Source organism: Oncorhynchus keta, chromosome 3, assembly GCF_023373465.1.
Source record: "Oncorhynchus keta strain PuntledgeMale-10-30-2019 chromosome 3, Oket_V2, whole genome shotgun sequence".
NCBI classification, from domain to species: domain Eukaryota; kingdom Metazoa; phylum Chordata; class Actinopteri; order Salmoniformes; family Salmonidae; genus Oncorhynchus; species Oncorhynchus keta.
In genome coordinates this window covers 506,253-529,646 of record NC_068423.1, presented here as the reverse complement: position 1 = coordinate 529,646, position 23,394 = coordinate 506,253, and the positions used below count along the sequence as shown (strand labels likewise).

At 43.8% G+C, this 23,394-nt stretch overlaps 1 protein-coding gene across 2 annotated transcripts in view; it reads right to left on the bottom strand.

Moving 5' to 3' along the window:
* The window catches only part of LOC118363575 (actin-binding LIM protein 1-like), a 137,429-nt gene that overhangs the window by 2,579 nt on the left and 111,456 nt on the right, over positions 1 to 23,394 (bottom strand). Inside the window, exons 16-21 of one of the 2 annotated variants that reach the window (XM_052486066.1) lie at positions 15,042 to 15,121; positions 14,021 to 14,135; positions 8,445 to 8,497; positions 8,203 to 8,263; positions 7,877 to 7,884; positions 7,153 to 7,227 (exon numbers count right to left, since the gene is read on the bottom strand). In XM_052486066.1, the coding sequence (XP_052342026.1) occupies positions 7,153 to 7,227; positions 7,877 to 7,884; positions 8,203 to 8,263; positions 8,445 to 8,497; positions 14,021 to 14,135; positions 15,042 to 15,121 (392 nt within the window). Of the gene's footprint in view, positions 1 to 7,152; positions 7,228 to 7,876; positions 7,885 to 8,202; positions 8,264 to 8,444; positions 8,498 to 14,020; positions 14,136 to 15,041; positions 15,131 to 15,808; positions 15,855 to 23,394 lie in introns of those variants that run through there. The other variant, XM_052486055.1, reaches the window with a different exon arrangement.

Here is a 23,394-nt window from a genome sequence, read left to right as displayed (position 1 = left end):
TCACATCTGGAGGAAACCTGTCACCATCCCTACGGTGAAGAATGGTGGTGGCAGCATCATGCTGTGGGGATGTTTTTCAGCGGCAGGGACTTGGAGACTAGTCAGGATCGAGGCAAAGAAATGGAGTAAAGTACAGAGAGATCCTTGATGAAAACCTGCTCCAGAGCGCTCAGGACCTCAGACTGGGACGAAGATTCATCTTCCAACAGGACAACGACCCTAAGCACACAGCCAAGACAACGCAGGAGTGGCTTCTGAATGTGCTTGAGTGGCCCAGCCAGAGCCCGGAATTGAACCCGATCGAACATCTCTGGAGAGACCTGAAAATAGCTGTACAGCGACGCTCCCCATCCAACCTCAGAGCTTGAGATGATCTGCAGAGAAGAACGGGAGAAAGTCCCCAAATACAAGTGTGCCAAGCTTGTAGCATCATTCCCAAGAAGACCCAAGGCTGTAATCTGTGCAAAAAAACTGTTTTTGATTCGTTATTACAAGGTATTGTCCGTAGATTGACGAGAGGCAAAAAAACAATTGAATCAATTTTACAATAAGGCTGTAACTTAACAAAAGTTTGAAAAAGTAATTGGGTCTTAATATTTTCTGAATACACTGTATATCCAAAAAGGGGAAAGAAAGAATACTTATGCTGTAATTATTTGATTGAGTACATGAATCCACACATTCATCGCTGCAGACAACGCATTATCATATTTGAGATCCCACGGAAACCAGGTATCCAAGTTTGATTGGACAGGGCATCGTTTTTACAGTTATTGCATGTTCAAAACTGATAGTTTTGACTGAGACAGGGGAACACTGGGTAGGGACAACAAGTGTGACAGGAGATTGTGAGTGAGGGCTGATGGGGCTATAGACCCTGGGAGCTCAACTATAAGGGTATCAGTTGGTGGGGAGGTGCATGATGCCTGTATCGTTGTGTAGGTACGTGCATTACTGCGCTCATTATTACCAAAACATCTACAATGAGTGTACAAAACATTCAGAACACCTGTTCTTTCCATGATATAGACTGAACATGGGAATCGAGGTGAAAGCTATGATCCATTATTGATGGTCACTTGTTAAATCCCCTTCAGTGTAGATGAAGGGGATGAGACAGGATAGAGAAGTATTTAAGCCTTGAGACAATTGAATTGGATTGTGTATGTGTGCCATTCAGAGGGTGAATGGTAAGACAACATATTTAAGTGTCTTAGAATGGGGTATAGTAGGTGCCAGGTGCACCGGTTTGTGTCAAGAACTGTAACGCTGCTGGGTTTTTCATGCTCAACAGATTCCCGTGTGTATCAAGAATGGTCCACCACCAAAGGATATCCAGCCAACTTGACACAACTGTGGAAAGCATTGGAGCCAACATGAGCGAGCATCCCTGTGGAACGCTTTTGACACCTTGTATAGTCCATGCCCTGACGAATTGAGGCTGTTCTGAGGGCAAGGGGGGTGTATATCAGTTAAAATGTGAATATGGTGGAAAATCTGACCAGACAAGATTAGGCTTACAGATCAACATTTTCAAAGGACTGTGGCCCTAAAATAATGTTAAGTTACAAAATAGATACAGTACGTGTTAAACAATATTTAAAAATTGTCAAGTCATAGATCGAGTCATGGGAAGCAGCTATACTGTGGGCTTTACAGCAAACGTATGTTAGGCCCAGTACACAAACACACCTAGATGAGATCGATTGAAATTTAGAGGAAGAGTTTTGCAAGATCTTATTGAAATGCTCTAATAAGCAACCAGGGGAGTGATTTGTGCTTTTTCCCCCGCCCTCTATCTGATCAACTCATAGTAGTCAAACCAGTCATGAAAATCCAACAATGAAGGTGTGTCTCCTCCATTAAGTTTTATCAAAGACACATTTGGTATTGGATTTTCCACTGTATGTTATACATACAGTCTGTATTGAAGCCATGTGCGAATGAGCATGGAGAAGCCGGCATGCTAAGCGAGAGGTGACTCAGTTCACTAGCCCCTGTCTAGACTGCAGCACAGCCATAGCCTCATGGGAGAATTAGTACTTTAGAGGGGCTGCCTTTGGTTACAGGAACCCATGAAGGGACTGACTACCAGCTGCATACTGTAGGTAGTTAGTGGTGATATGAGACACCAATCATATACAGTTGAAGTTGGAAGTTTACATACACTTAGGTTGGAGTCATTAAAACTCGTTTTTCAACCAATCCACAAATTTCTTGTTAACAAACTGTAGTTTTGGCAAGTCGGTTAGGACATCTACTTTGTGCATGACACAAGTAATTTTTCCAACAATTGTTTACAGACAGATTATTTCACTGTGTCATAATTGCGGTGGGTCAGAAGTTTACATACAATGAGTTGACTGTGCCTTTAAACTTCTTCAGGCTAGGGTCTATTTTTATCCAGTTCCTGTCTGACTGACGTGCCCAAAGTAAACTGCCTGTTACTCAGACCCAGAAGCCAGGAACTGCATATAATTGGTACCATTGGATAGGAAACACTTTGACGTTTGTAGAAATGTTAAAATAATGTATGAGACTAAAACACAATTGATATGGTAGGAGGAAATCAAAAGAAAAACCAACCAGGATTTTTTTTGAGAGCCATGCTCTTTCAATGGAAAGTTATGGGTCCTATGAAATTCCAGCTCCCAGATTGCAGTTTCTATGGCTTCCACTAGATGTCTACAGCCTTTGTTCAAGCAATCAGGCTTGTTTCTTCTCAAACAAGGAAGAATTTTGAGTTTTGGTACTGGGAGTCAGAGTTGGAGATCAGTCCGTGTGCGCACGACAGAGGACGCGCACTTGCTAATTTTACTTTTCTATTGAACAAACTTCTTTCCGGTATGAAATATTATAGTTAAATTACATTTTAGGGTACCAGAGGATTAAATAGAAATGTATTTTGACTTGTTTTAACAAACTTTAGGGGTAGCTTTTTGTATTCCTTTCTCTGCATGTTGAACGAGTGGACTACTCAAAACGATGGCGCCAACTAAACTGACTTTTTGGCATATAAAAGATTTTATCTATCAGAACGACCATGCATGATGTTGCTGGGACCCTTGGGATTGCAAATCAGAGGAAGATTTTCAAAAAGTAAGTGAATATTTAGTTGCTATTTGTGATTTTACGAAGCCTGTGCTGGTTGAAAACAATTTTGATGCGGGCGCAGTCCTCAAACAATAGCATGCCTTCGCTGTAAAGCCTATTATAATTCGGACAATTCCCTTAGATTAACAAGAATTTAAGATTTCAACTGACATAAGACACTTGTACATACCTAGATGTTTAATATTCATAATATCTTCCAATTTCACTGGAAGTTGTCAACAGGCGTCCCGTCCTCGAGAGGTTTTAAACAGCTTGGAAAATTCCAGAAAATGTCATGGCTTTAGAAGCTTCTGACAAATGATGTCAATTAGCCTGAGTCAATTGGAGGTGTACCTGTGGATGTATTTCAAGGCCTACCTTCAAACCCAGTGCCTCTTTGATTGACATCATGGGAAAATCAAAAGAAAATCAGCCAAGACCTCAGAAAAGAAATTGTAGACCTCCAAAGTCTGGTTCATCCTTGGGAGCAATTTCCAAACACCTGAAGGTACCATATTCATCTGTACAAACAATAATACGCAAGTATAAACACCATGGGACCATGTAGCCGTCATACCGCTCAGGAAGGAGACGTGTTCTGTCTCCTAGAGATGAACGTACTTTGGTGAGAAATGTGCAAATCCATCCCAGAACAGCAAAGGACCTTGTGAAGATGCTGGAAGAAACAGGTACAACAGTATCTATATCCACAATAAAACGAGTCCTATATTGACATAAACTGAAAGGCCACTCAGCAAGGAAGAAGCCACTGCTCCAAAACCATCATAAAAAGCCAGACTACGGTTAGCAACTGCACATGGGGACAAAGATTGTACTTTATGGAGAAATGTCCTCTGGTCTGATGAAACAAAAATAGAATTGTTTGGCCATAATGACCATCCTTATGTTTGGAGGAAAAAGGGGGAGATTTGCAAGCCAAAGAACACCATCCCAACTATGAAGCATGGGGTGGCAGCATCATGTTGTGGGGGTGCTTTGCTGCAGGAGGGACTAGTGCACTTCAAAATAGATGGCATCATGAGGTAGGAAAATGATGTGGTTACAGAGGGGGAAAAAGTATTTAGTCAGCCACCAATTGTGCAAGTTCTCCCACTTAAAAAGATGAGAGAGGCCTGTCATTTTCATCAAAGGTACACATCATCTATGACAGACAAAATGAAGAAAAATAAGAAAGAAAATCACATTGTAGGATTTTTTAATGAATTTATTTGCAAATTATGATGGAAAATAAGTATTTGGTCACCTACAAACAAGCAAGATGTCTGGCTCTCACAGACTTGTAACTTCTTCTTTAAGAGGCTCCTCTGTCCTCCACTCGTTACCTGTATTAATGGCACCTGTTTGAACGTGTTATCAGTATAAAAGACACCTGTCCACAACCTCAAACAGTCACACTCCAAACTCCACTATGGCCAAGACCAAAGAGCTGTCAAAGGACACCAGAAACAAAATTGTAGACCTGCACCAGGCTGGGAAGACTGAATCTGCAATAGGTAAACAGCTTGGTTTGAAGAAATCAACTGTGGGAGCAAATATTAGGAAATGTAAGACATACAAGACCACTGATAATCTCCCTCGATCTGGGGCTCCACGCAAGATCTCACCCTGTGGGGTCAAAAATCCCAGAACCACAAGGGGGGACCTAGTGAATGACCTGCAGAGAGATGGGACCAAAGTAACAAAGCCTACCATCAGTAACACACTACGCCACCAGGGACTCAAATCCTGCCGTGCCAGACGTGTCCCCCTGCTTAAGCCAGTACATGTCCAGGCCCGTCTGAAGTTTGCTGGAGAGCATTTGGATGTTCCAGAAGAGAATGTCATATGGTCAGATGAAACCAAAATATAACTTTTTGGTAAAAACTCAGTTCGTCGTGTTTGGAGGACAAAGAATGCTGAGTTGCATCCAAAGAACACCATACCTACTGTGAAGCATGGGAGTGGAAACATCATGCTTTGTGGCTGTTTTTCTGCAAAGGGACCAGGACGACTGGATTACTGCAACTCGCTGTTGGCTGGGCTCCCTGCCTGTGCCATTAAACCCCTACAACTCATCCAGAACGCCGCAGCCCGTCTGGTGTTCAACCTTCCCAAGTTCTCTCACGTCACCCCGCTCCTCCGCTCTCTCCACTGGCTTCCAGTTGAAGCTCGCATCCGCTACAAGACCATGGTGCTTGCCTACGGAGCTGTGAGGGGAACGGCACCTCAGTACCTCCAGGCTCTGATCAGTCCCTACACCCAAACAAGGGCACTGCGTTCATCCACCTCTGGCCTGCTCGCCTCCCTACCACTGAGGAAGTACAGTTCCCGCTCAGCCCAGTCAAAACTGTTCGCTGCTCTGGCTCCCCAATGGTGGAACAAACTCCCTCACGACGCCAGGACAGCGGAGTCAATCACCACCTTCCGGAGACACCTGAAACCCCACCTCTTTAAGGAATACCTAGGATAGGATAAAGTAATCCCCCCCCCCCTTAAAAGATTTAGATGCACTATTGTAAAGTGGCTGTTCCACTGGATGTCATAAGGTGAATGCACCAATTTGTAAGTCGCTCTGGATAAGAGCGTCTGCTAAATGACTTAAATGTAATGTATGTAATGACTGATCCGTGTAAAGGAAAGAATGAATGGGGCCATGTATCGTGAGATTTTGAGTGAAAACCTCCTTCCATCAGCAAGGGCATTGAAGATGAAACGTGGCTGGGTCTTTCAGCATGACAATGATCCCAAACACACCGCCCGGGCAACGAAGAAGTGGCTTCGTAAGAAGCATTTCAAGGTCCTGGAGTGACCTAGCCAGTCTCCAGATCTCAACCCCATAGAAAATCTTTGGAGGGAGTTGAAAGTCCATGTTGCCCAGCAACAGCCCCAAAACATCACTGCTCTAGAGGAGATCTGCATGGAGGAATGTGTGAAAACCTTGTGAAGACTGACAGAAAACGTTTGATCTCTGTCATTGCCAACAAAGGGTATATAACAAAGTATTGAGATAAACTTTTGTTATTGACCAAATACTTATTTTCCACCATAATTTGCAAATAAATTCATTAAAAATCCTACAATGTGTTTTTCTGGATTTTACTTTCTCATTTTGTCTGTCATAGTTGAAGTGTACCTATGATGAAAATTACAGGCCTCTCATATTTTTAAGTAGGAGAACTTGCACAATTGGTGGCTGACTAAATACTTTTTTGGCCCACTGTATATTGAAGCAACATCTCAAGACATCAGTCAGGAAGTTAAAGCTTGGTCGCAAATGGGTCTTCCAAATGGACAATGACCCCAAGCATACTTCCAAAGTTGTGGCAAAATGGACAACGAAGTCAAGATATTGGAGTGGCCATCAAAGCCATCACAATTTGTGGGAAGAACTGAAAATGTGTGTGCGAGCAAGGAGCCCTACAAACCTGGCTCAGTTACACCAGCTCTGTCAGGAGGAATGAGCCAAAATTCATCCAACTTATTGTGGGGAGCTTGTGGAAGGCTTACCAAAACATTTAACCCAAATTAAGCAATTTAAAGGCAATGCTACCAAATACATATTGAGTTGTATGTAAACTTCTGATCCACTCGGAATGTGATGAAAGAAATAAAAGCTGAAATAAATCATTCTCCACTATTATTCTGCCATTTCACATTCTTAATATAAAGTGGTGATCCTAACTGACCTAAAACAGGGATTTTTTACTTGGATTAAATGTCAAGAATTGTGAAAAACTGAGTTTAAATGTATTTGGCTAAGGTGTATGTAAACTTCCGACTTCAACTGTACCTCCTGTTATCGGTGCCGAGGTTTACCTCACTATTCCTTCTATTAATATCACCCAATGTTTGCGGTGGCTCCGATGTGCCAAGCTCATTTCAAGCTCTCTTTACTGACTCAGCATATTTGTTTTTGTAGCGTACACATTTTTGTAGTAAAGTATAAATTCAAAAAAACTTGGAATGTCAGTCAAATATACTAATAAGGATAGGGCACATACATCAGGTAAATTCAAAATCTTTATAAAGAAATTATATGAAAAAATAAAAGATACTTGCTTTTGTTTCCAACATATTAGGCATAGACACTCCCCTGTCCATTCTTGTTACTGCAGCACTGCCATCCCTAATGTGCTACAGGATAGAACATACAGTACACACACACACATGTAATATAGTGGTATGGAACTGAGATATATCTACCATCGCTATTTACTACTATCCCAGCTACCGTATCTTATTCCTATCATATAGAGCAGCATACTGGTACTTATGGTCACTGCAGTACTTTTGTCTTTCGGTAATAGGTCATGGCACTCAAAGATTGGCATTCTTTTAATACAATTACTATCAATAGCATCCTAGGTTACCTACACTTGTGACACCTCGACCTCACAGTGAAGAGGACTGTTACAGTTTAAAATTGAATATGTAAATAAATGAGACATTTAGTGACAACTGGAGACATTTCGCAACAATAAAACAGGCAATGATGCAAAGATCATTCTACGTTGCATGTACAGTACAGTGGTTCCATCTCGTCACAGTGAGACTGAACATGTCTGAGCAATGTTGTATGTGTTCCTTGACAAGAACATGCAGGGTCACTGCAATGCATTCACTACAGTTTGGGATAGCTAATAGTGATGCAGGCATTTAGCAGGAGTGGGTTGACATTCAGGATAACATGAAGTTTGCGACCCTAGGTATAGAGTGAGCAAACGCATGCAAAATGAAATTGCATAATGAAAGATATTTGTGGATAAGCAAATGAGCGACATACCTGAAACTCTGCAAGACAACATGGGACAGAAAATGAGACTCAGTTAGATTTTCCTGTACTATTTAAATCTGAAAGATATACTCCATTATTTCCAAATCTGACTGTTCAATAATTGGGTCGCTTATTTACAATGTATTATCAGTTAAAGGTACAATCTGGGAGGGGTTACATTTCCCAAGCCCCATTCCTCAACTGTATACCAAAAGTAGTGTCATTTTGCTGAAAAACACATTTCTAGATTGTAGTTTTAAGAATATTGAAATTGTATGTAGATGTAGAAGTAGCTGTGAACACAACCACAGCTGTATTTGTTGAGCAACACTCACCTCTTCCTCCCCCACACATGTTGCCATGGCTGTTGTAAGGAGTGAAATCTGCGGACTGAGGCTGTATGGGCAGAGACAGTATTGTAACAGCGATCACATGTGTCTATGAACAATATGATCAACAACACTTTGTCAATCAAAGCCTATAAGGGGAAACCATCCACATGAATCAATAAGTTTGATTTTAATGTTGGAGTGAATAAATAGTTGTGATATCCGATATGTGAAGCATCTGATCTTACCCTGTGTAATCCATTCCGTCCATAACCAGGCAGCGATGAGGTTTTGGAATTATCTGAAAAGTTTAAACTAAAGTAAGCATAATTTCGATGAAACATCTAAGATCGATTTGGCTGTCCAATCATTTGAATGGTTCATGCTGTTTATTTGATAGGGTTGCTTTTGAGGTTGGATCTGACCAGGATATTATGTATTGGTGCACACCATATCAAAAGGTTTCAAAACGTTTTGCGGCGGAAAACCAAAACATTTGTGTTTGTTATGTTAATAGAGGTGGGTATTGAGAGGGTTGGAAGATGCAACCATCACTCTTCTTAACTACGTCCTTAAATATCTTGAGGGAAGTAAGACCCATGCCAAACTACTATCTGTTGACTTCTCTTCTGAAGTTAATTGTGTACAACCGCTAAGCAGAGGCTTTTGTCCAATTTTGATCTTGATTTTAACATACAGTACAGTAGTCAGCTGGTTGATTGACTTTAACCAACCGAACTCAAAGGGTGAGAGTCAACGGTTCCCTATCTGGCACAGTATCCTCCTGGGGGTATGTCTTTTCCCTCTGTTGTTTGTATTGTGCACTGATGATCACGACTCTAGGCATACCATTACGTTTGCAGATGACTCAGTTATTGGGAGTCTTTTACCGGATGAAGAGGTCAGCCAAGGCCCAGTGGTGGAGTATGTTGGATGGGGTGACCGCTCCTTTTAAGAACTTAATGTCAAGAAAACCAATGATATCGCTATTGATTTTCCGGAGGAGCTTCCTGACACCAATGCATACTGATGGTGAGCCAGTGGGGATTGTTGATCAATACAAATACTTTGGCACTTCCCTTGACAGCAAACAGAGTTGAGGCTAATGTGGAAGCTATCTGTGAGACGGGAAATCAGCACCTGTTCTTCCTGAGGAAGGAGTTTCAGGGTGGATAAGAAGCTGATGACCATCTTTTACAGATTGTTAATTGAATCCATTTTAACATTCAATATGATCTGCTGTTTTGGTCATCTTAGGGTAATAGGCTGGATAACAATTTATTTATATTTCACCTTTATTTAACCAGGTAGGCCAGTTGAGAACAAGTTCTCATTTACAACTGCGACCTGGCCAAGATAAAGCAAAGGGACAAAAACAACATAGTCAATAACACAATAGAAAAATCTATGTACAATGTGTTCAAATGAAGAAGAGTAGGGAGGTAAAGGCAATAAATAGGCCATAGAGGTGAAATAGTTACAATTGAAAATTAACACTGGAGTGAGATGTGCAAGTAGAGATACTGGGATGCAAAAGAGCAAGAGGATACATAATTTGGGAATGAGGTAGTCGGGAGTGCCATTTACAGATTGGCTGTGTACAGGTAGAGTGATTGGTAAGCTGCTCTGACAGCTGATGCTTAAAGTTAGAGGGAGATATAAGACTCAAGCTTCAGAGATGCAATTCGTTCCAGTCATTGGCAGCAGAGAACTGGAAGGAAAGGCGGTCAAAGGAAGTGTTGGCTTTGGGGATGACCTGTGAAATATACCTGCTGGAGCGAGTGCTACGGGTGGGTGTTGCTATGGTGACCAGTGAGCTGAGATAAGGCAGGGCTTTACCTAGCAAAGACTGAAAAATGACCTGGAGCCAGTGGGTTTGGTGATGAATATGTAGTGAGGGCCAGCCAACGAGAGCATACAGGTCGCAGTGGTGGGTAGTATCTGGGGCTTTGGTGATAAAATGGATGGCACTGTGATAGACTGCATCCAATTTACTGAGTAGAGTGTTGGAGGCTATTTTGTAAATGACTTCGCTGAAGTCAAGGATCGGTAGAATAGTCCATTTACGAGGGTGTATTTGGCAGCATGAGTGAAGGAGGCTTTGTTTGCAAAATAGGAAGCCGATTCTAGATTTAATTTTGGATTGGAGATGCTTAATGTGAGTCTGGAAGGAGAGCTTACAGTCTAGACAGACACCTAGATATTTGTAGTTGTCCACATTCTAGGTCAGAACCGTCCAGATTAGTGATGCTAGTCGGGCAACAATCGGTTGAAGAGCATGCATTTAGTTTTACTAGCATTTAAATGCAGTTGGAGGCCATGGAAGAGGTGTTGTATGGCATTGAAGCTCGTTTGGAGGTTTGTTACCAGTGTCCAAAGAAGGGCCAAATGTATACAGAATGGTGTCATCTGCGTAGAGGTGGATCAGAGAATCACCAGCAGCAAGAGCGATATCATTGATATATATAGAGAAAAGAGTCGGCCCGAGAATTGAACTCTGTGGCACATAGAGACTGCCAGAGGTCCGGACAACAGGCCCTCCGATTTGACTCACTGAACTCTGTCTGAGAAGTAGTTGGTGAACCAGGCGAGGCAGTCATTTGAGGAACCAAGGCTATTGAGTCTGCCGATAAGAATGCAGTGATTGACAGAGATGAGAGGCTTGGCCAGGTCGATGAAGACGGCTGCACAGTACTGTCTTTTATCAAAGGCAGTTATATCATTTAGGACCTTGACCGTGGCTGAGGTGCACCCATGACCAGCTCAGAAACCAGATTGCATAGTGGAGAAGGTACATTGGGATTCTAAATGGTTGGAGATTATTTATTGATTGTTTATTGACTTGGTTTTTGAAGATTTTAGAACGGCAGGGTGGATATACAGTTGAAGTCAGAAGTTTGCATACACTTAGGTTGGAGTCATTAAAACTCGTTTTTCAACCACTCCACAAATCTGTTGTTAACAAACTATAGTTTTGGTTGGTTAGGACATCTACTTTGTGCATGACATAAGTCATTTTTCAAACAATTGTTTACAGAGATTATTTCACTGTATTACAATTCCAGTGGGTCAGAAGTTACTTACACTAAAGTTGACTGTGCCTTTCAACAGCTTGGAAAATTTTAGAAAATGATGTGATGGCTTTAGAAGCTTCTGATAGGCTAATTAACATCATTTGAGTCAATTGGAGGTGTACCTGTGGATGTATTTCAAGGCCTACCTTCAAACTCAGTGCCTCTGCTTGACGTCATGGGAAAATCAGAAGAAATCAGCCAAGACCTCAGAATTTTTTTTTAGACCTCCACAAGTCTGGTTCATCCTTGGGAGCAATTTCCAAATGCCTAAAGGTACCACGTTCATCTGTACAAATAATAGTACGCAAGTATAAACACCATGGGACCATGCAGCCTTCATTACACTCAGGAAGGAGACGCGCTCTGTCTCCTAGAGATGAACGTACTTTGGTGCGAAAAGTGCAAACCAATCCCAGAACAGGGACCTTGTGAAGATGGAGGAAACAGGTAGAAAAGTATCTATATCCACAGTAAAACGAGTCCTATATCGACATAACCTGAAAGGCCACTTAGCAAGGAAGAAGCCACTGCTCCAAAACCGCCATGAAAAAGCCAGACTAGGGTTTGCAACTGCACATGGGGACAAAGATTGTACTTGAGAAATGTCCTCTGGTCTGATGAAACAAAAATAGAACTGCTTGGACATAATGACCATCGTTATGTTTGGAGGAAAAAGGGAGAGTCTTGCAAGCCGAAGAACACCATCCCAACCATAAACCACAGGGGTTGCAGCATCATGTTGTTGGGGTGCTTTGCTGCAGGAGGGACTGGTGCACTTCACAAAATAGATGGGAAAGGAAAAAGCTGAGGAAAGGAAAATTATGTGGATATACTGAAGTAACATCTCAAGACATCAGTCAGGAAGTTAAAGCTTGGTTGCAAATGGACAATGATTCCAAGCATACTTCCAAAATTGTGGAAAAATGGCTGAAGGACAACAAAGTCAGGGTATTGGAGTGGCCATCACAAAGCCCTGACCTCAATCCCATAGAAAATTTGTGGGCAGAACTGAAAAAGTGTGTGAGAGCCAGGAGGCCCACAATCTGACTCAGTTACACAGGCTCTGTCAGGAGGAATGGGCCAAAATTCACCCAACCCAACAAGCTTGTGCAAGGCTACCCAAAGCATTTGACCCAAGTTAAACAATTTCAAGGCAATGCTACCAAATACTAATTGACCCACTGGGAATGCGATGAAAGAAATAAAAGCTGAAATAAATCACTCTGATTATGCTGACATTTAACATTTTTAATATGAAGTGATCCTAACTGACCTAAGACAGGGAATTTAAATGAGTTTAAATGCATTTGGCTAAGGTGTATGTAAACAAAAATTTTGCAGCTCTTTCAGAACATCAGCTGTCTGGATTTGGGTGAAGAAGAAGCGGGCGGGATTGGACAAGTTTCTGTTGGCCCGGGTAGGGGTAGCCAGGTGGAAAGCATGGCCAGCCGTAGAAAAATGCTTATTGAAACTGAAGATAGATGGGGTCAATCAATTCACATATGGTGTCCAAGACAGCTTTGGGGCTGAAGGGGGCCAATAACAAGCGGCAACGGTGAGAGACTTGTTTCTGGAAAGGTGGAATTTTTTAAAGCAGAAACTCGAATTGTTTGGGCACAGACTTGGATAATATGACAGCTTGCAGAGTTCTCTATCTTCACTGTTTGTTTGTGGGTGATTGTCTATGTTGATTGCTTGTGCCAGCACAGTTCTCATTAGCTTCACGGTCATTATTTTGTTTATTGTTTTTGTATAGTGTGTTTCAGTGTTCAGTGTTTTCTTTATTAAAATTCAAGATGAAAACAAACCACGCCGCATTTTGGTCCTCTGATCCTTCTCGCCACTCCTCTTCAGATGAAGAGGAGGAAGACTGTGACAGGAAGTGGTGTTGTGAAATAAAGTAGCAGCATCATTGGTATGAATAAACTCTTAACCAACTGTATTAATTTGGGGACAGGTTGAAACATTCATGGACATTTAGCTAGCTAGCTTGTTGTTATTTTACCCGAAATGCACAAGGTGCTTTTTTTCTGGATCGTTGTTGAATTGGGACCTATTTTGAGTCACAAAATCGTATGTTCTCTAGGTGCATTACCGGTACTAACTGGACTGGAGTGTGGACCTTGTTTCATCTTTTAAATCACCCACACGAGTTTATGCTCCTAAAAACCAATGAAGAGATGGGACTTTCAGCGAGTCAAGCATCAAAAATAGAACCTAGTTCTATTTTAGTGCCTGGCTACGCAGACACTCGTTGAATTGCGCAAACTTATTAACGCGGGCGGTATGGTCAGCATGTTAGGCACAAGTCAGACTCAAGGTGCAATCCATTCGGAGAGACTCCCAGCATCCCTTATATGATGAATTTACAATGCTTCCCTCAGAGGGCAGATACAGGCTGCCTAAGTTTAAAACGAACAGGTCTAAATTGTCATCCCAGCTGCTGTCAGCTTCCACAAACAAACTGTATCGTGTGCTGTGTACAGATTGCTGTATATACTGGTTTTGTTTTTGTGTAAATGTATTGTTATGTGCTCATTGTGTTTTGTTAACTACGTGCTGCAAAATTAATTGCACCTCAGGGATAATAATGACTCTACTCTATATATAGAGGTACTATTTCAATTCGCTTCTGACCACATTCCTCAATTTGGTGCCTAATGAACACCACCATAATTTACAGCTCCTTTGATGTGGTTCTTCTAAAACAATGTACTAATTACTATATGGTGAGGTTGGTTAGAACATACCTCCGGCACAGTTCGTCTGCTGGGGATCATAGCGCTGAGCTGATTGGCTGCGTTCCCTGATCTGCTCCTTCTCATTCTCCTCCTTCATTATCAGCTTCCCCAAACCAGACTGGATCTGTGGACCCACAGAACATTATGGTAAAATGTAACTTAAAGAGAAAATGTCTATAAAAAGCAATGAATCCTTTTGAAAACAGCCTACGTGGCATCAATATGAGTCAGAAACAGTTATTCTAGTATGTACAATGTAATAAAGTGTAAATAGTATAATTTGGGTCAGTCTTGTCTAAAACGGAGTTTGGAACATCCGTGTGACACAACGGGTAAATGAAGGTTGGGTTTTGATTTGACGTACATTTATATTTGCCCACTAAGATGGGGTGAACAGCTGCGGTGATTGCTCTCTATCCAATAGCATAGATAGAGAGACAGACCTGCCCAGCAGCCTGACTTTGTTTACACAAGACAACACATTGGACATTTTCTACTTGAGAAATACTGCACCAAACACCTTAGTTAGATGTCCATTCTGTGGATTTTGAGTAAGTGAAATAAGCTTCTGCGTCTACAGTGCCTCATGGGGGAGAAAAATCATTAACCAAATGCGGAATCGGTCAGGAAACACACCCCTGAGACCGAAAATTCGATTTTTAAATGAACAACAGAAAAATACACATGCCAAACGGCGTGATCAGTGCCTTTTTAAAGCCTGTAGGTATAATGCATTATGATCAAGTTATAACGCACTGTAACACTTGTCCTGAGTACGTATGACCATCTTCTGTTTTTTGATCTCATAATGATCCTTACTAAACACCAGATATTTTGAATCAGTTAAAATGTTGAAACATAACAGAGTGTAAACATTATTATGAGACAGTATGAAGGCTTGATCATGCTTCGAAGCATTATACCTGCAGGAAAAACGTTTTTCAAACATACTGTACAATAGTAGGGCAGAGCTGCCTATCTGGGCCAGTGTGTGTTTGTGGGAACAGGTTATTAATGTGTCTTCTCTAACCTTGTTGATATGCTCCTCCTGGAGCTGCTTTCTCTTCAGGGACTCCTCTTCCTCCTCTTCCCTAGACCATCTCCTTCCTCCTTCTGATCCTAGGAGTAGCATACACAACCCACGAATAAGCCAACAGAAAAACATGCAGGCACACTGACACACAGGTCCATATCTATCAAGGCACAAGGTGAGACACAGATGCAGACTCAGGAGGCAGATGGTTGGAGTCTTACAATGTTTATTAATCCAAAGGGGTAGGCAAGAGAATGGTCGTGGACAGGCAAAAGGTCAAATCCAGATCAGAATCCAGGGGGTACAGAGTGGCAGACAGGCAGAAAGGTCAGGCAGGCGGGTACAAAGTCCAGACACAGGCAAGGGTCAAAACCGGGAGGACTAGAAAAAGGAGAATGCAAAAAGCAGGAGAACAGGAAATCCGCTGGTTGACTTGGAAACATACAAGAGGAACTGGCACAGAGAGACAGGAAACACAGGGATAAATACACTAGGAAAAATCTGCGACACCTGGTGGGGTTGAAGACAATCACAAGGACAGGTGAAACAGATCAGGGAGGGACACCACCCTCCCCCCAGGGACGCCTCCTACCTGGGCGAATACCTGGCTGACCGGGGTGTCGGCGGTGGAAATCGGTGATGAGGGCCGGGTCCAAGATCTCTTTAGCAGGAACCCAGCACCTCTCCTCCAGGCCATAACCCTCCCAGTCAACCAGGTACTGGAAACCCCTGCCCCGAGGTCGAACCTTCAGGAGGCGTCTCACCGTATACACTGGCTGGCCATCGATTACCCAGGGGGGCGGGATGGGCCTGGAAACAGAAGACAAAGGACAGTGTGACACAGGCTTAATTCTGGACAAATGGAAGGTAGGGTGGATACGGAGGGTAAGGGGTAACAAGACGGACAGCAGTGGAACTCACGACTCTGGAGATGGGAAAAGGACCAATGAACCGGGGAGACAATTTGCGGGACACTACCCGCAGGGGCAGGTTCCAAGTGGAAAGCCATACCCTCTGCCCAATGCGGTAGCGGGGAGCTGGGGTCCGGCGACAGTGCGCTTGTCGACGATACCTGGAGTTGGTCTTGAGAATTGCCGCCCTGGCTTGTCTCCAGGTACGTCGACAGTGTCGGACAAACATCTGGGCCAGGGGTACGCTGACTTCCTGCTCTTGTTCCGGGAAGAATGATTGAGAGTGATACCCCATGGAGCACTCGGAAGGGCAGAGTCCCGTGGCAGAACAGCGAAGGGTGTTCCGGGCATACACCACCCAGACTAGTTGGCTCCAGGTAGTGGGATTGGTTGAGACTGAGGCATCTACGCGTGGTTTCCAGGGCTTGGTTGGCTCGCTCCGACTGACTTGGGTTGGGGATGGAATCCGGATGACAGGCTGGCCGATGACCCAATAAGGGTGCAGAATGCCTTCTAGAGCTGAGGCGAGAACCCCGATCAGAGACCATGTCTACCGGGAGTCCATGGATCCGGAAGACATGCTGCACCATAAGCTGAGCCATCTCCTTAGCAGAAGGTAGTTTGGGGAGAGTGATGAAATGGGTAGTCTTGGTGATTAGGGAATGGTAGTGGCTGCAGGAGGCCAGAAGGAGCTTGCCATGGAGTCTTGTTTTGAGCACACACTGGGCATGCGGCAATGAAGGCAGAGATGTCAGGAAACATTGTGGGCCACCAGAAGCATTGTCAAAGGAAAGCTAGTGTACGACAGGACCCTGGATGACAGGTCAGTCTGAAGGAATGAGCCCATTCCAGGACCGGATTGGATTATGGACAAACAGCCGGTTTGCCGGGCCCCCTTCAGGTCCAGGCTAGGAGCGTTGTGCCTCGCGGACCAAGTAAGTAATCCTTCTCACCCCCCCTAAAAAGATTTAGATGCACTATTGTAAAGTGGCTGTTCCACTGGATGTCATAAGGTGTATGCGCCAATTTGTAAGTCGCTCTGGATAAGAGCGTCTGCTAAATGACTTAAATGTAATGTAAATGGACCAGGTTCTCAATACCCCAATCCAGTGGCATCAAAGCATGACGTAGGGAGAATGGTTTCAGAGGTCAAGGGTGTGGCAGAGGAACTGTATAAGCGGGAGAGGGCTTCAGGCTTCACATTCTTTGACCCTGGATGGTAGGAAATGGTGAAGTTAAATCTGGTGAACATGAGGGCCACCGGGCCTGCCTGGAGTTGAGGCGCTTGTCTGTACGAAGATATTCCAGGTTTTTATGGTCGGTCCAGACCAGGAATGGCTGTTCTGCTCCTTCCAGCCAGTGCCTCGACTCTTCCAACGCCATCTTCACGGCCAGGGGTTCATGGTTGCCAAAATCGTAGTTCCTTTCAGCAGGATTGAAACAATGGGACAGGAAGGTACAGGGATGAAGCTTCTGGTCCTGGGCAGATTGCTGGGACAGGATGGCCCCCACTCCAACTTCTGAAGCATCCACATCCACCACAAATTTAAGCGAGGGTTCCGGATGGATGTGGATGGGTGCTGTTGTGAACCGATGCTTCAGATCCACAAAGGCTTTGTCGACAGCTGGAGAACAATTAAACGGAACCTTGGGAGAGGTGTGCCGAGAGGGGGGCCGCCAGCTTGCTATAGTCTCGAATGAAACGGCAGTAGAAGTCTGCAAAACCAAGTAACCGTTGCAACTGCACCCTGGAAGTTGGGTGAGGCCAATCCACCACTGCTTTCACCTTTCCAGGATCCATCTGAACATTTCCCTCATCAATGACATATCCCAGAAAGGTGATTGATGAGCGGTGGAACATTTCTCGGCTTTCATGAACAGTTGGTTCTCCAGGAGGCGCTGACGGACCTGTCTGACATGAACATGTTCCTCTACGGATTGGGGAAAAAAACAGGACATCGTCAAGGTACACAAACTGGTTAAGCATGTCCCGAAGAAAGTCATTGATAAATGCCTGGAAAACAGCGGGGGCGTTGGTGAGTCCAAATGGTATGATAATGTCCACTGGCTGTGTTGAAGGCTGTCTTCCACTCACCCCCCTCGCGTATCCGAACCAGGTATATGGTGGCCCCCTGGAGAGGTTTAAACACTGAGGAGAGGAGAGGTAGGGGGTAACATTTCGTTAAGTCCCCGGTAGTAATGTCGTTAAGTCCCCGGTAGTCAATGCATGGATGCAGGGTCTTGTCCTTCTCCACAAAGAAAAGGCTGTGCTGATCGAAGGCAGTGGGAATGGCAAAAAGGACTCCAACCGAGGATGGAGCTTGTGGTCCAGTCAATCACAAGATTGTGCTTTTGAAGCCAGGAAAATCCAAAAACAACTGGAAAATGGGGAGATGCAATGAGGAGGAACTGTATGGTCCCACTGTGGTTACCAGAAACCCGTAATTGAATGGGCACAGTACTATGGGTGACTTCCCCTAGAGAGCGGCCGTCCAGTGCACTAGCATCCATGTGAACAGAGAGAGGCTGAGTGGGAATACCATGCTCCGAAGCAATAGTGGCATCCATAAAACTTCCATCAGCCCCAGAGTCAATGAGCACTCAGAGACTTAGATTGGTCTCCCCACAGTACAAGCACAAAAAAGGTGTGCAGGTGATGGGAATTAGGGAAATCCCAGTCTGACTCACCATGGTGCTGGTACCCATTAGAGACAAGGGTTTCCTAATAGGGTAGCTATAAAATGTCCTGCCCCTCCACAGTACAGACAACAGTTACTGTTCATCCTCCGTGAGCGTTCCCCAAATGATAACCTAGCTCTTACCAACTGTATAGGCTCAGGAGTATCCAACTCACCCATCGTAGATTCACGAGAGGACTCGGGTGGCTTCGAATCCTCTCGGAAGAGGATTCCCTTGGAGGTGAACACGCTATAGCGGGTGCACAAGTGTGCCCGAGACCAGACCTCCTCTCAGTCTTGCATTCCCTTAGGTGTCCATCAATTTTAATGGTTAGGGCAATAAGGGAGTCAAGATCCATCGGCAATGCCCGAGCAGCTACCTCATCCTTTACCTCAGATAATCTGTGCAAAAAAGTATCGAAAAGAGACTCCGGATTCCAGGCCCTCTTGGCGGCCAAAATGCGAAAATCAACCGCGTACTGGCTGTCTTTCTCCCAGAAGCGGGAGATTCAAATACCTTTCTCACTTCTGCCATAAATTCCTCCAGATGACCACAAATGGCAGATTGTTGCTCCCAAACTGCCATAGCCCAGAAGAGCGCCCTTCCCGACATTAGCGTAATAATATACACGATCTTTGATCTGTCTGAAGGAAACAGAGATAGCTGTAGCACAAAAATAAGTGAGCCCTGAAATAGAAAACCCCGGTAGGTACTAAGATTCCCAGAATATCGCTCTGGAGGTGGTAAGCAGGGTTCTCGGGGAGCCGGGATAGGCTGTACAAACTCACTACAAATAAGGGAAAAATTACTGGGTGATTGTGGTTTTTCCAGAGTTGACAGGCAACCTCTGAGCTAACTCCCCGATTTGCTCCATAATAAGCCTTTAACCCATAGTCATGGCGTACCGTCAAGGACCTGAGCCCTTCCAAATGGCCCTGTACCAACTCCTCATTTCTCCTAATGGTTACTTCCTGCAGGTAGACCGCGTGGCAGAGCTGGTCCAAGTCTGCTGGGTCTGTCATGGCCAGTTCGTACTATCAAGGCACAAGGTGAGACCCAGATGCAGACTCAGGAGGCAGATGGTTGGAGTCTTACAATGTTTATTCATCCAAAGGGGTAGGCAAGAGAATGGTCGTGGACAGGCAAAAGGTCAAAACGAGATTAGAATCCAGGAGGTACAGAGTGGCAGACAGGCTCAGGGTCAAGGCAGGCAGAAAGGTCAGGCAGGTGGGTACAAAGTCCAGAAACGGGCAAGGGTCAAAACCGGGAGGACTAGAAAAAGGAGAATGCAAAAAGCAGGAGACCGGGAAAACCGCTGGTTGACTTGGAAACATACAAGAGGAACTGGCACAGATAGACAGGAAACACAGGGATAAATACACTAGGGAAAGTCAGCGACACCTGGAGGGGTGGAGACAATCACAAGGACAGGTGAAACAGATCAGGGCGTGACACTTATCACTGTGTGTGAACTACGGACATCTTGACCAAGGAGCAGTGCTAGAAACAGTCAAATGAGACTGTCCAAAACTATAACAGAATGCATAATAGAATGCTTCCATCTGTGGTCATCACATTGACAAAAGTACTGTCCAGGATTTTAAAATGGATTTACAAAAGTACTGTAGGATTTATCTTTCCAGCCATTTCAGTGGGATTGAAGAACAGGAGTGTGGGAGAACACAAATGAGAGACATAGTTGACTAGACATAGACAACACCAGGGCAGTACAACTACTCAGCTGCACTGAATGTTAATGGAGACATTACAACAGTCTTCACAAGATGGACTTTCTACTATTAGTTTCATACACAAAAAAACAGTGTAGGAAAACAGGTCAGTTTGAGACCAGTCTCAGTTACAGTAGCTCTGTCCAAGTAATTTGTGAATGGTGTAGAGACAGGTAACAGTCAAAATAAAGGAAACACCAATATAAAGTGTCTTAATAGGGCGTTAGGCCACCATGAGCCGCCAGAACAGCTGTAATGCGCCTTAGCATAGATTCTACAAGTGTCAGGAACTCTATTGGAGGGATGCTACACCATTTTTCCATGAGAAATTCCATCATTTGGTGTTTGGTTGATGGTGGTGGAAAACGCAGGCGCCGCTCCAGAATTGACCATCAGTATTCAATTGGCTTGAGATCTGGTGACTGAGACACACACAGCCCCTTCAACAACAGAAAATACTAAAATTATAATGTGCAACTGGGCATTTTATACATGACCCTAGGCATGATGGGATGTTAATTCCTTAATTAACTCAGGAACCACACCTGTGTTGAAGCACCTGTTATCAATAAACTAAAAGTGGTTCCATTATTTTGGTAATTACCTGTATATCAATCAATTGATTGATTGTATAGGTAGCTGTAAACGAAAGTAGAACTGGTAAGCAAAAAGTGACATGATGCCAACAACAACAGCCTTTCAAGGAGACACTATTCAGCATCAGCAAAAATAATTGTAAAAGTCTGTGTTCCAGAGTCAAATTCTAGTGAGAGCAGGGATGCAATAAAACTTAGTGGTGGGGTTAAGCTACAAGTGCATAAAAGTGATATTCTGCCCTATTCATAAAGAACCCCAACCACTACATCCTAGACACTTGTTGAAATCTGAGAGAATATGGCAGAAATTATACCTAGTCTATCAGAGTGAGTTATTGGCATATTGCTCAAACCTATCAAATCCTCTTGGTTCTCCACAAATGTCTAGGGGGTAGTGAGCCTCTAAGGGGTGGGAGGTAGGGCAGTGCAAGCATGCTCATAGGGAGCCTACTGTACCTAAGGCAACCAGGGCCAGGGAGAGAGCGCAGGGGGACCAGTGGTCGCTCTTGCTCGGTGACGTGTCATCCAGAGGGGGGACATGGGCAGCAGGAAACGTAGCGGATCTGATGATTTCATCAGCAGACTTTCTTTTTGGTGCAGGTGAATCTAGGTTGGAAACCAGGGGAACTGGACTATCAGTGTCTGAGTAAGTCCTTTGAAACACAGCTGAACATTTCAACATCTGTCTGAAATGTTGCGTGACAATCTCTACACGGTAAAGATCAAAGTAATCCCGCAACCTTACACTTACACCTTACACTTACGCTTGTACCTAATTGTACATACATATACAGTGCATTCGGAAAGTAGTCAGACCTCTAGACTTTTTCCACATTTTGTTACATTACAGCCTTATTCTAAAATGGATTAAATAGTTTTCCCCCCTCATCAATCTACACACAATACCCCATAATGACAAAGCAAAAACTGTTTTTTATACCATTTGCTGTTTTGTTTATAAAAAATAAATAAAATACAACACATTTACATAAGTATTCAGACCCTTTATTCAGTACTTTGTTGATGCACCTTTGACAGCGATTACAGCCTCGAGTCTTCTTGGATATGACGCTATAAGCTTGACACACCTGTATTTGGGGAGTTTCTCTAATTCTTCTCTGCAGATCCTCTCAAACTCTTTAAGATTGGATGGGGAGCTTTGTTGCACAGCTACTTTCAGGTCTCTTCAGTGATGTTAGATCAGGTTCAGGTCCAGGCTCTGGCTGGGCCACTCAAGCACATTCAGAGACTTGTACCAAAAACACTCCTGCATTGTCTTGGCTGTGAACTTAGGGTCGTTCTCCTGTTGGAAGATGAACATTCGCCCCTGTCTGCTGTCCTGAGCGCTCTGGAGCAGGTTTTCATCAAGGATCTCTCTGTACTTTTCTCCATTCATCTTTCCCTCGATCCTGAATATTCTCCCAGTCCCTGACGCTGAAAAACATCCCCACAGCATGATGATGCCACCACAATGCTTCACCATAGGGATGGTGACAGGTTTCCTCCAGACGTGAAGCTTGGCATTCAGGCCAAAGAGTTCAATCTTGGTTTCATCAGACCAGAGAATTTTGTTTCTCATGTTCTGAGAGTCATTTAGGTGCCTTTTGGCAAACTCCAAGCGGGCTGTCATGTGCCCTTTACTGAGGAGTGGCTTCTGTCTGGCCCCTGATTGTGCCTGATTGGTGGAGTGCTGCAGAGATGGTTGTTCTTCTGGAAGGTTCTCCCATCTCCACAGAGGAACTCTGGAGCACTATCAGAATGACCGTCGGGTTCTTGGTCACCTCCCTGACTAAGGCCCTTGTCCCCAGATTGCTCAGTTAGGCTGGGAGGCCAGCTCTTGGAAGAGTCTTGGTGATTCCAAATTTCTTCCATTTAAGAATGATGGAGGACACTGTGTTCTTGGGTACCTTCAATGCTGCAGACATTTTTTGGTCTGTGCCTCAACACAATTCTGTCTCTGAGCTCTACGGACAATTCCTTCGACCTCATAGCTTTGTTTTTGCTCTGACATGCACTGTCAACTGTGGGACCTTATATAGACAGGTGTGTGCCTTTCCAAATCATGCCCAATCAATTGAATTTATCACCGGTGGACTCCAATCAAGTTGTAGAAACATCTCAAGGATGATCAATTGAAACAAGATGCACTTGAGCTCAATTTCAAATTTCATAGCAAAGTGTCTGAATAATTATGTAAATAATGTGTTTCTGATTTTTATTTTTAATACATTTCCAAAAATGTTTTGTTTTCGCTGTAATGTAACAAAATGTGGATAAAGTCAAGGGGTCTGAATACTTTCCAAATGCACTGTATATAGTTGTTGTGTGTACGCCTGCAGGGGTGCTCCGTCCTAGGAGTTCAATGTTACAATGAAATCTTGAAAGATGGTTCAGGATGGCAACTTAGGCCTCGATGCAATCAGATTGAGCGTTA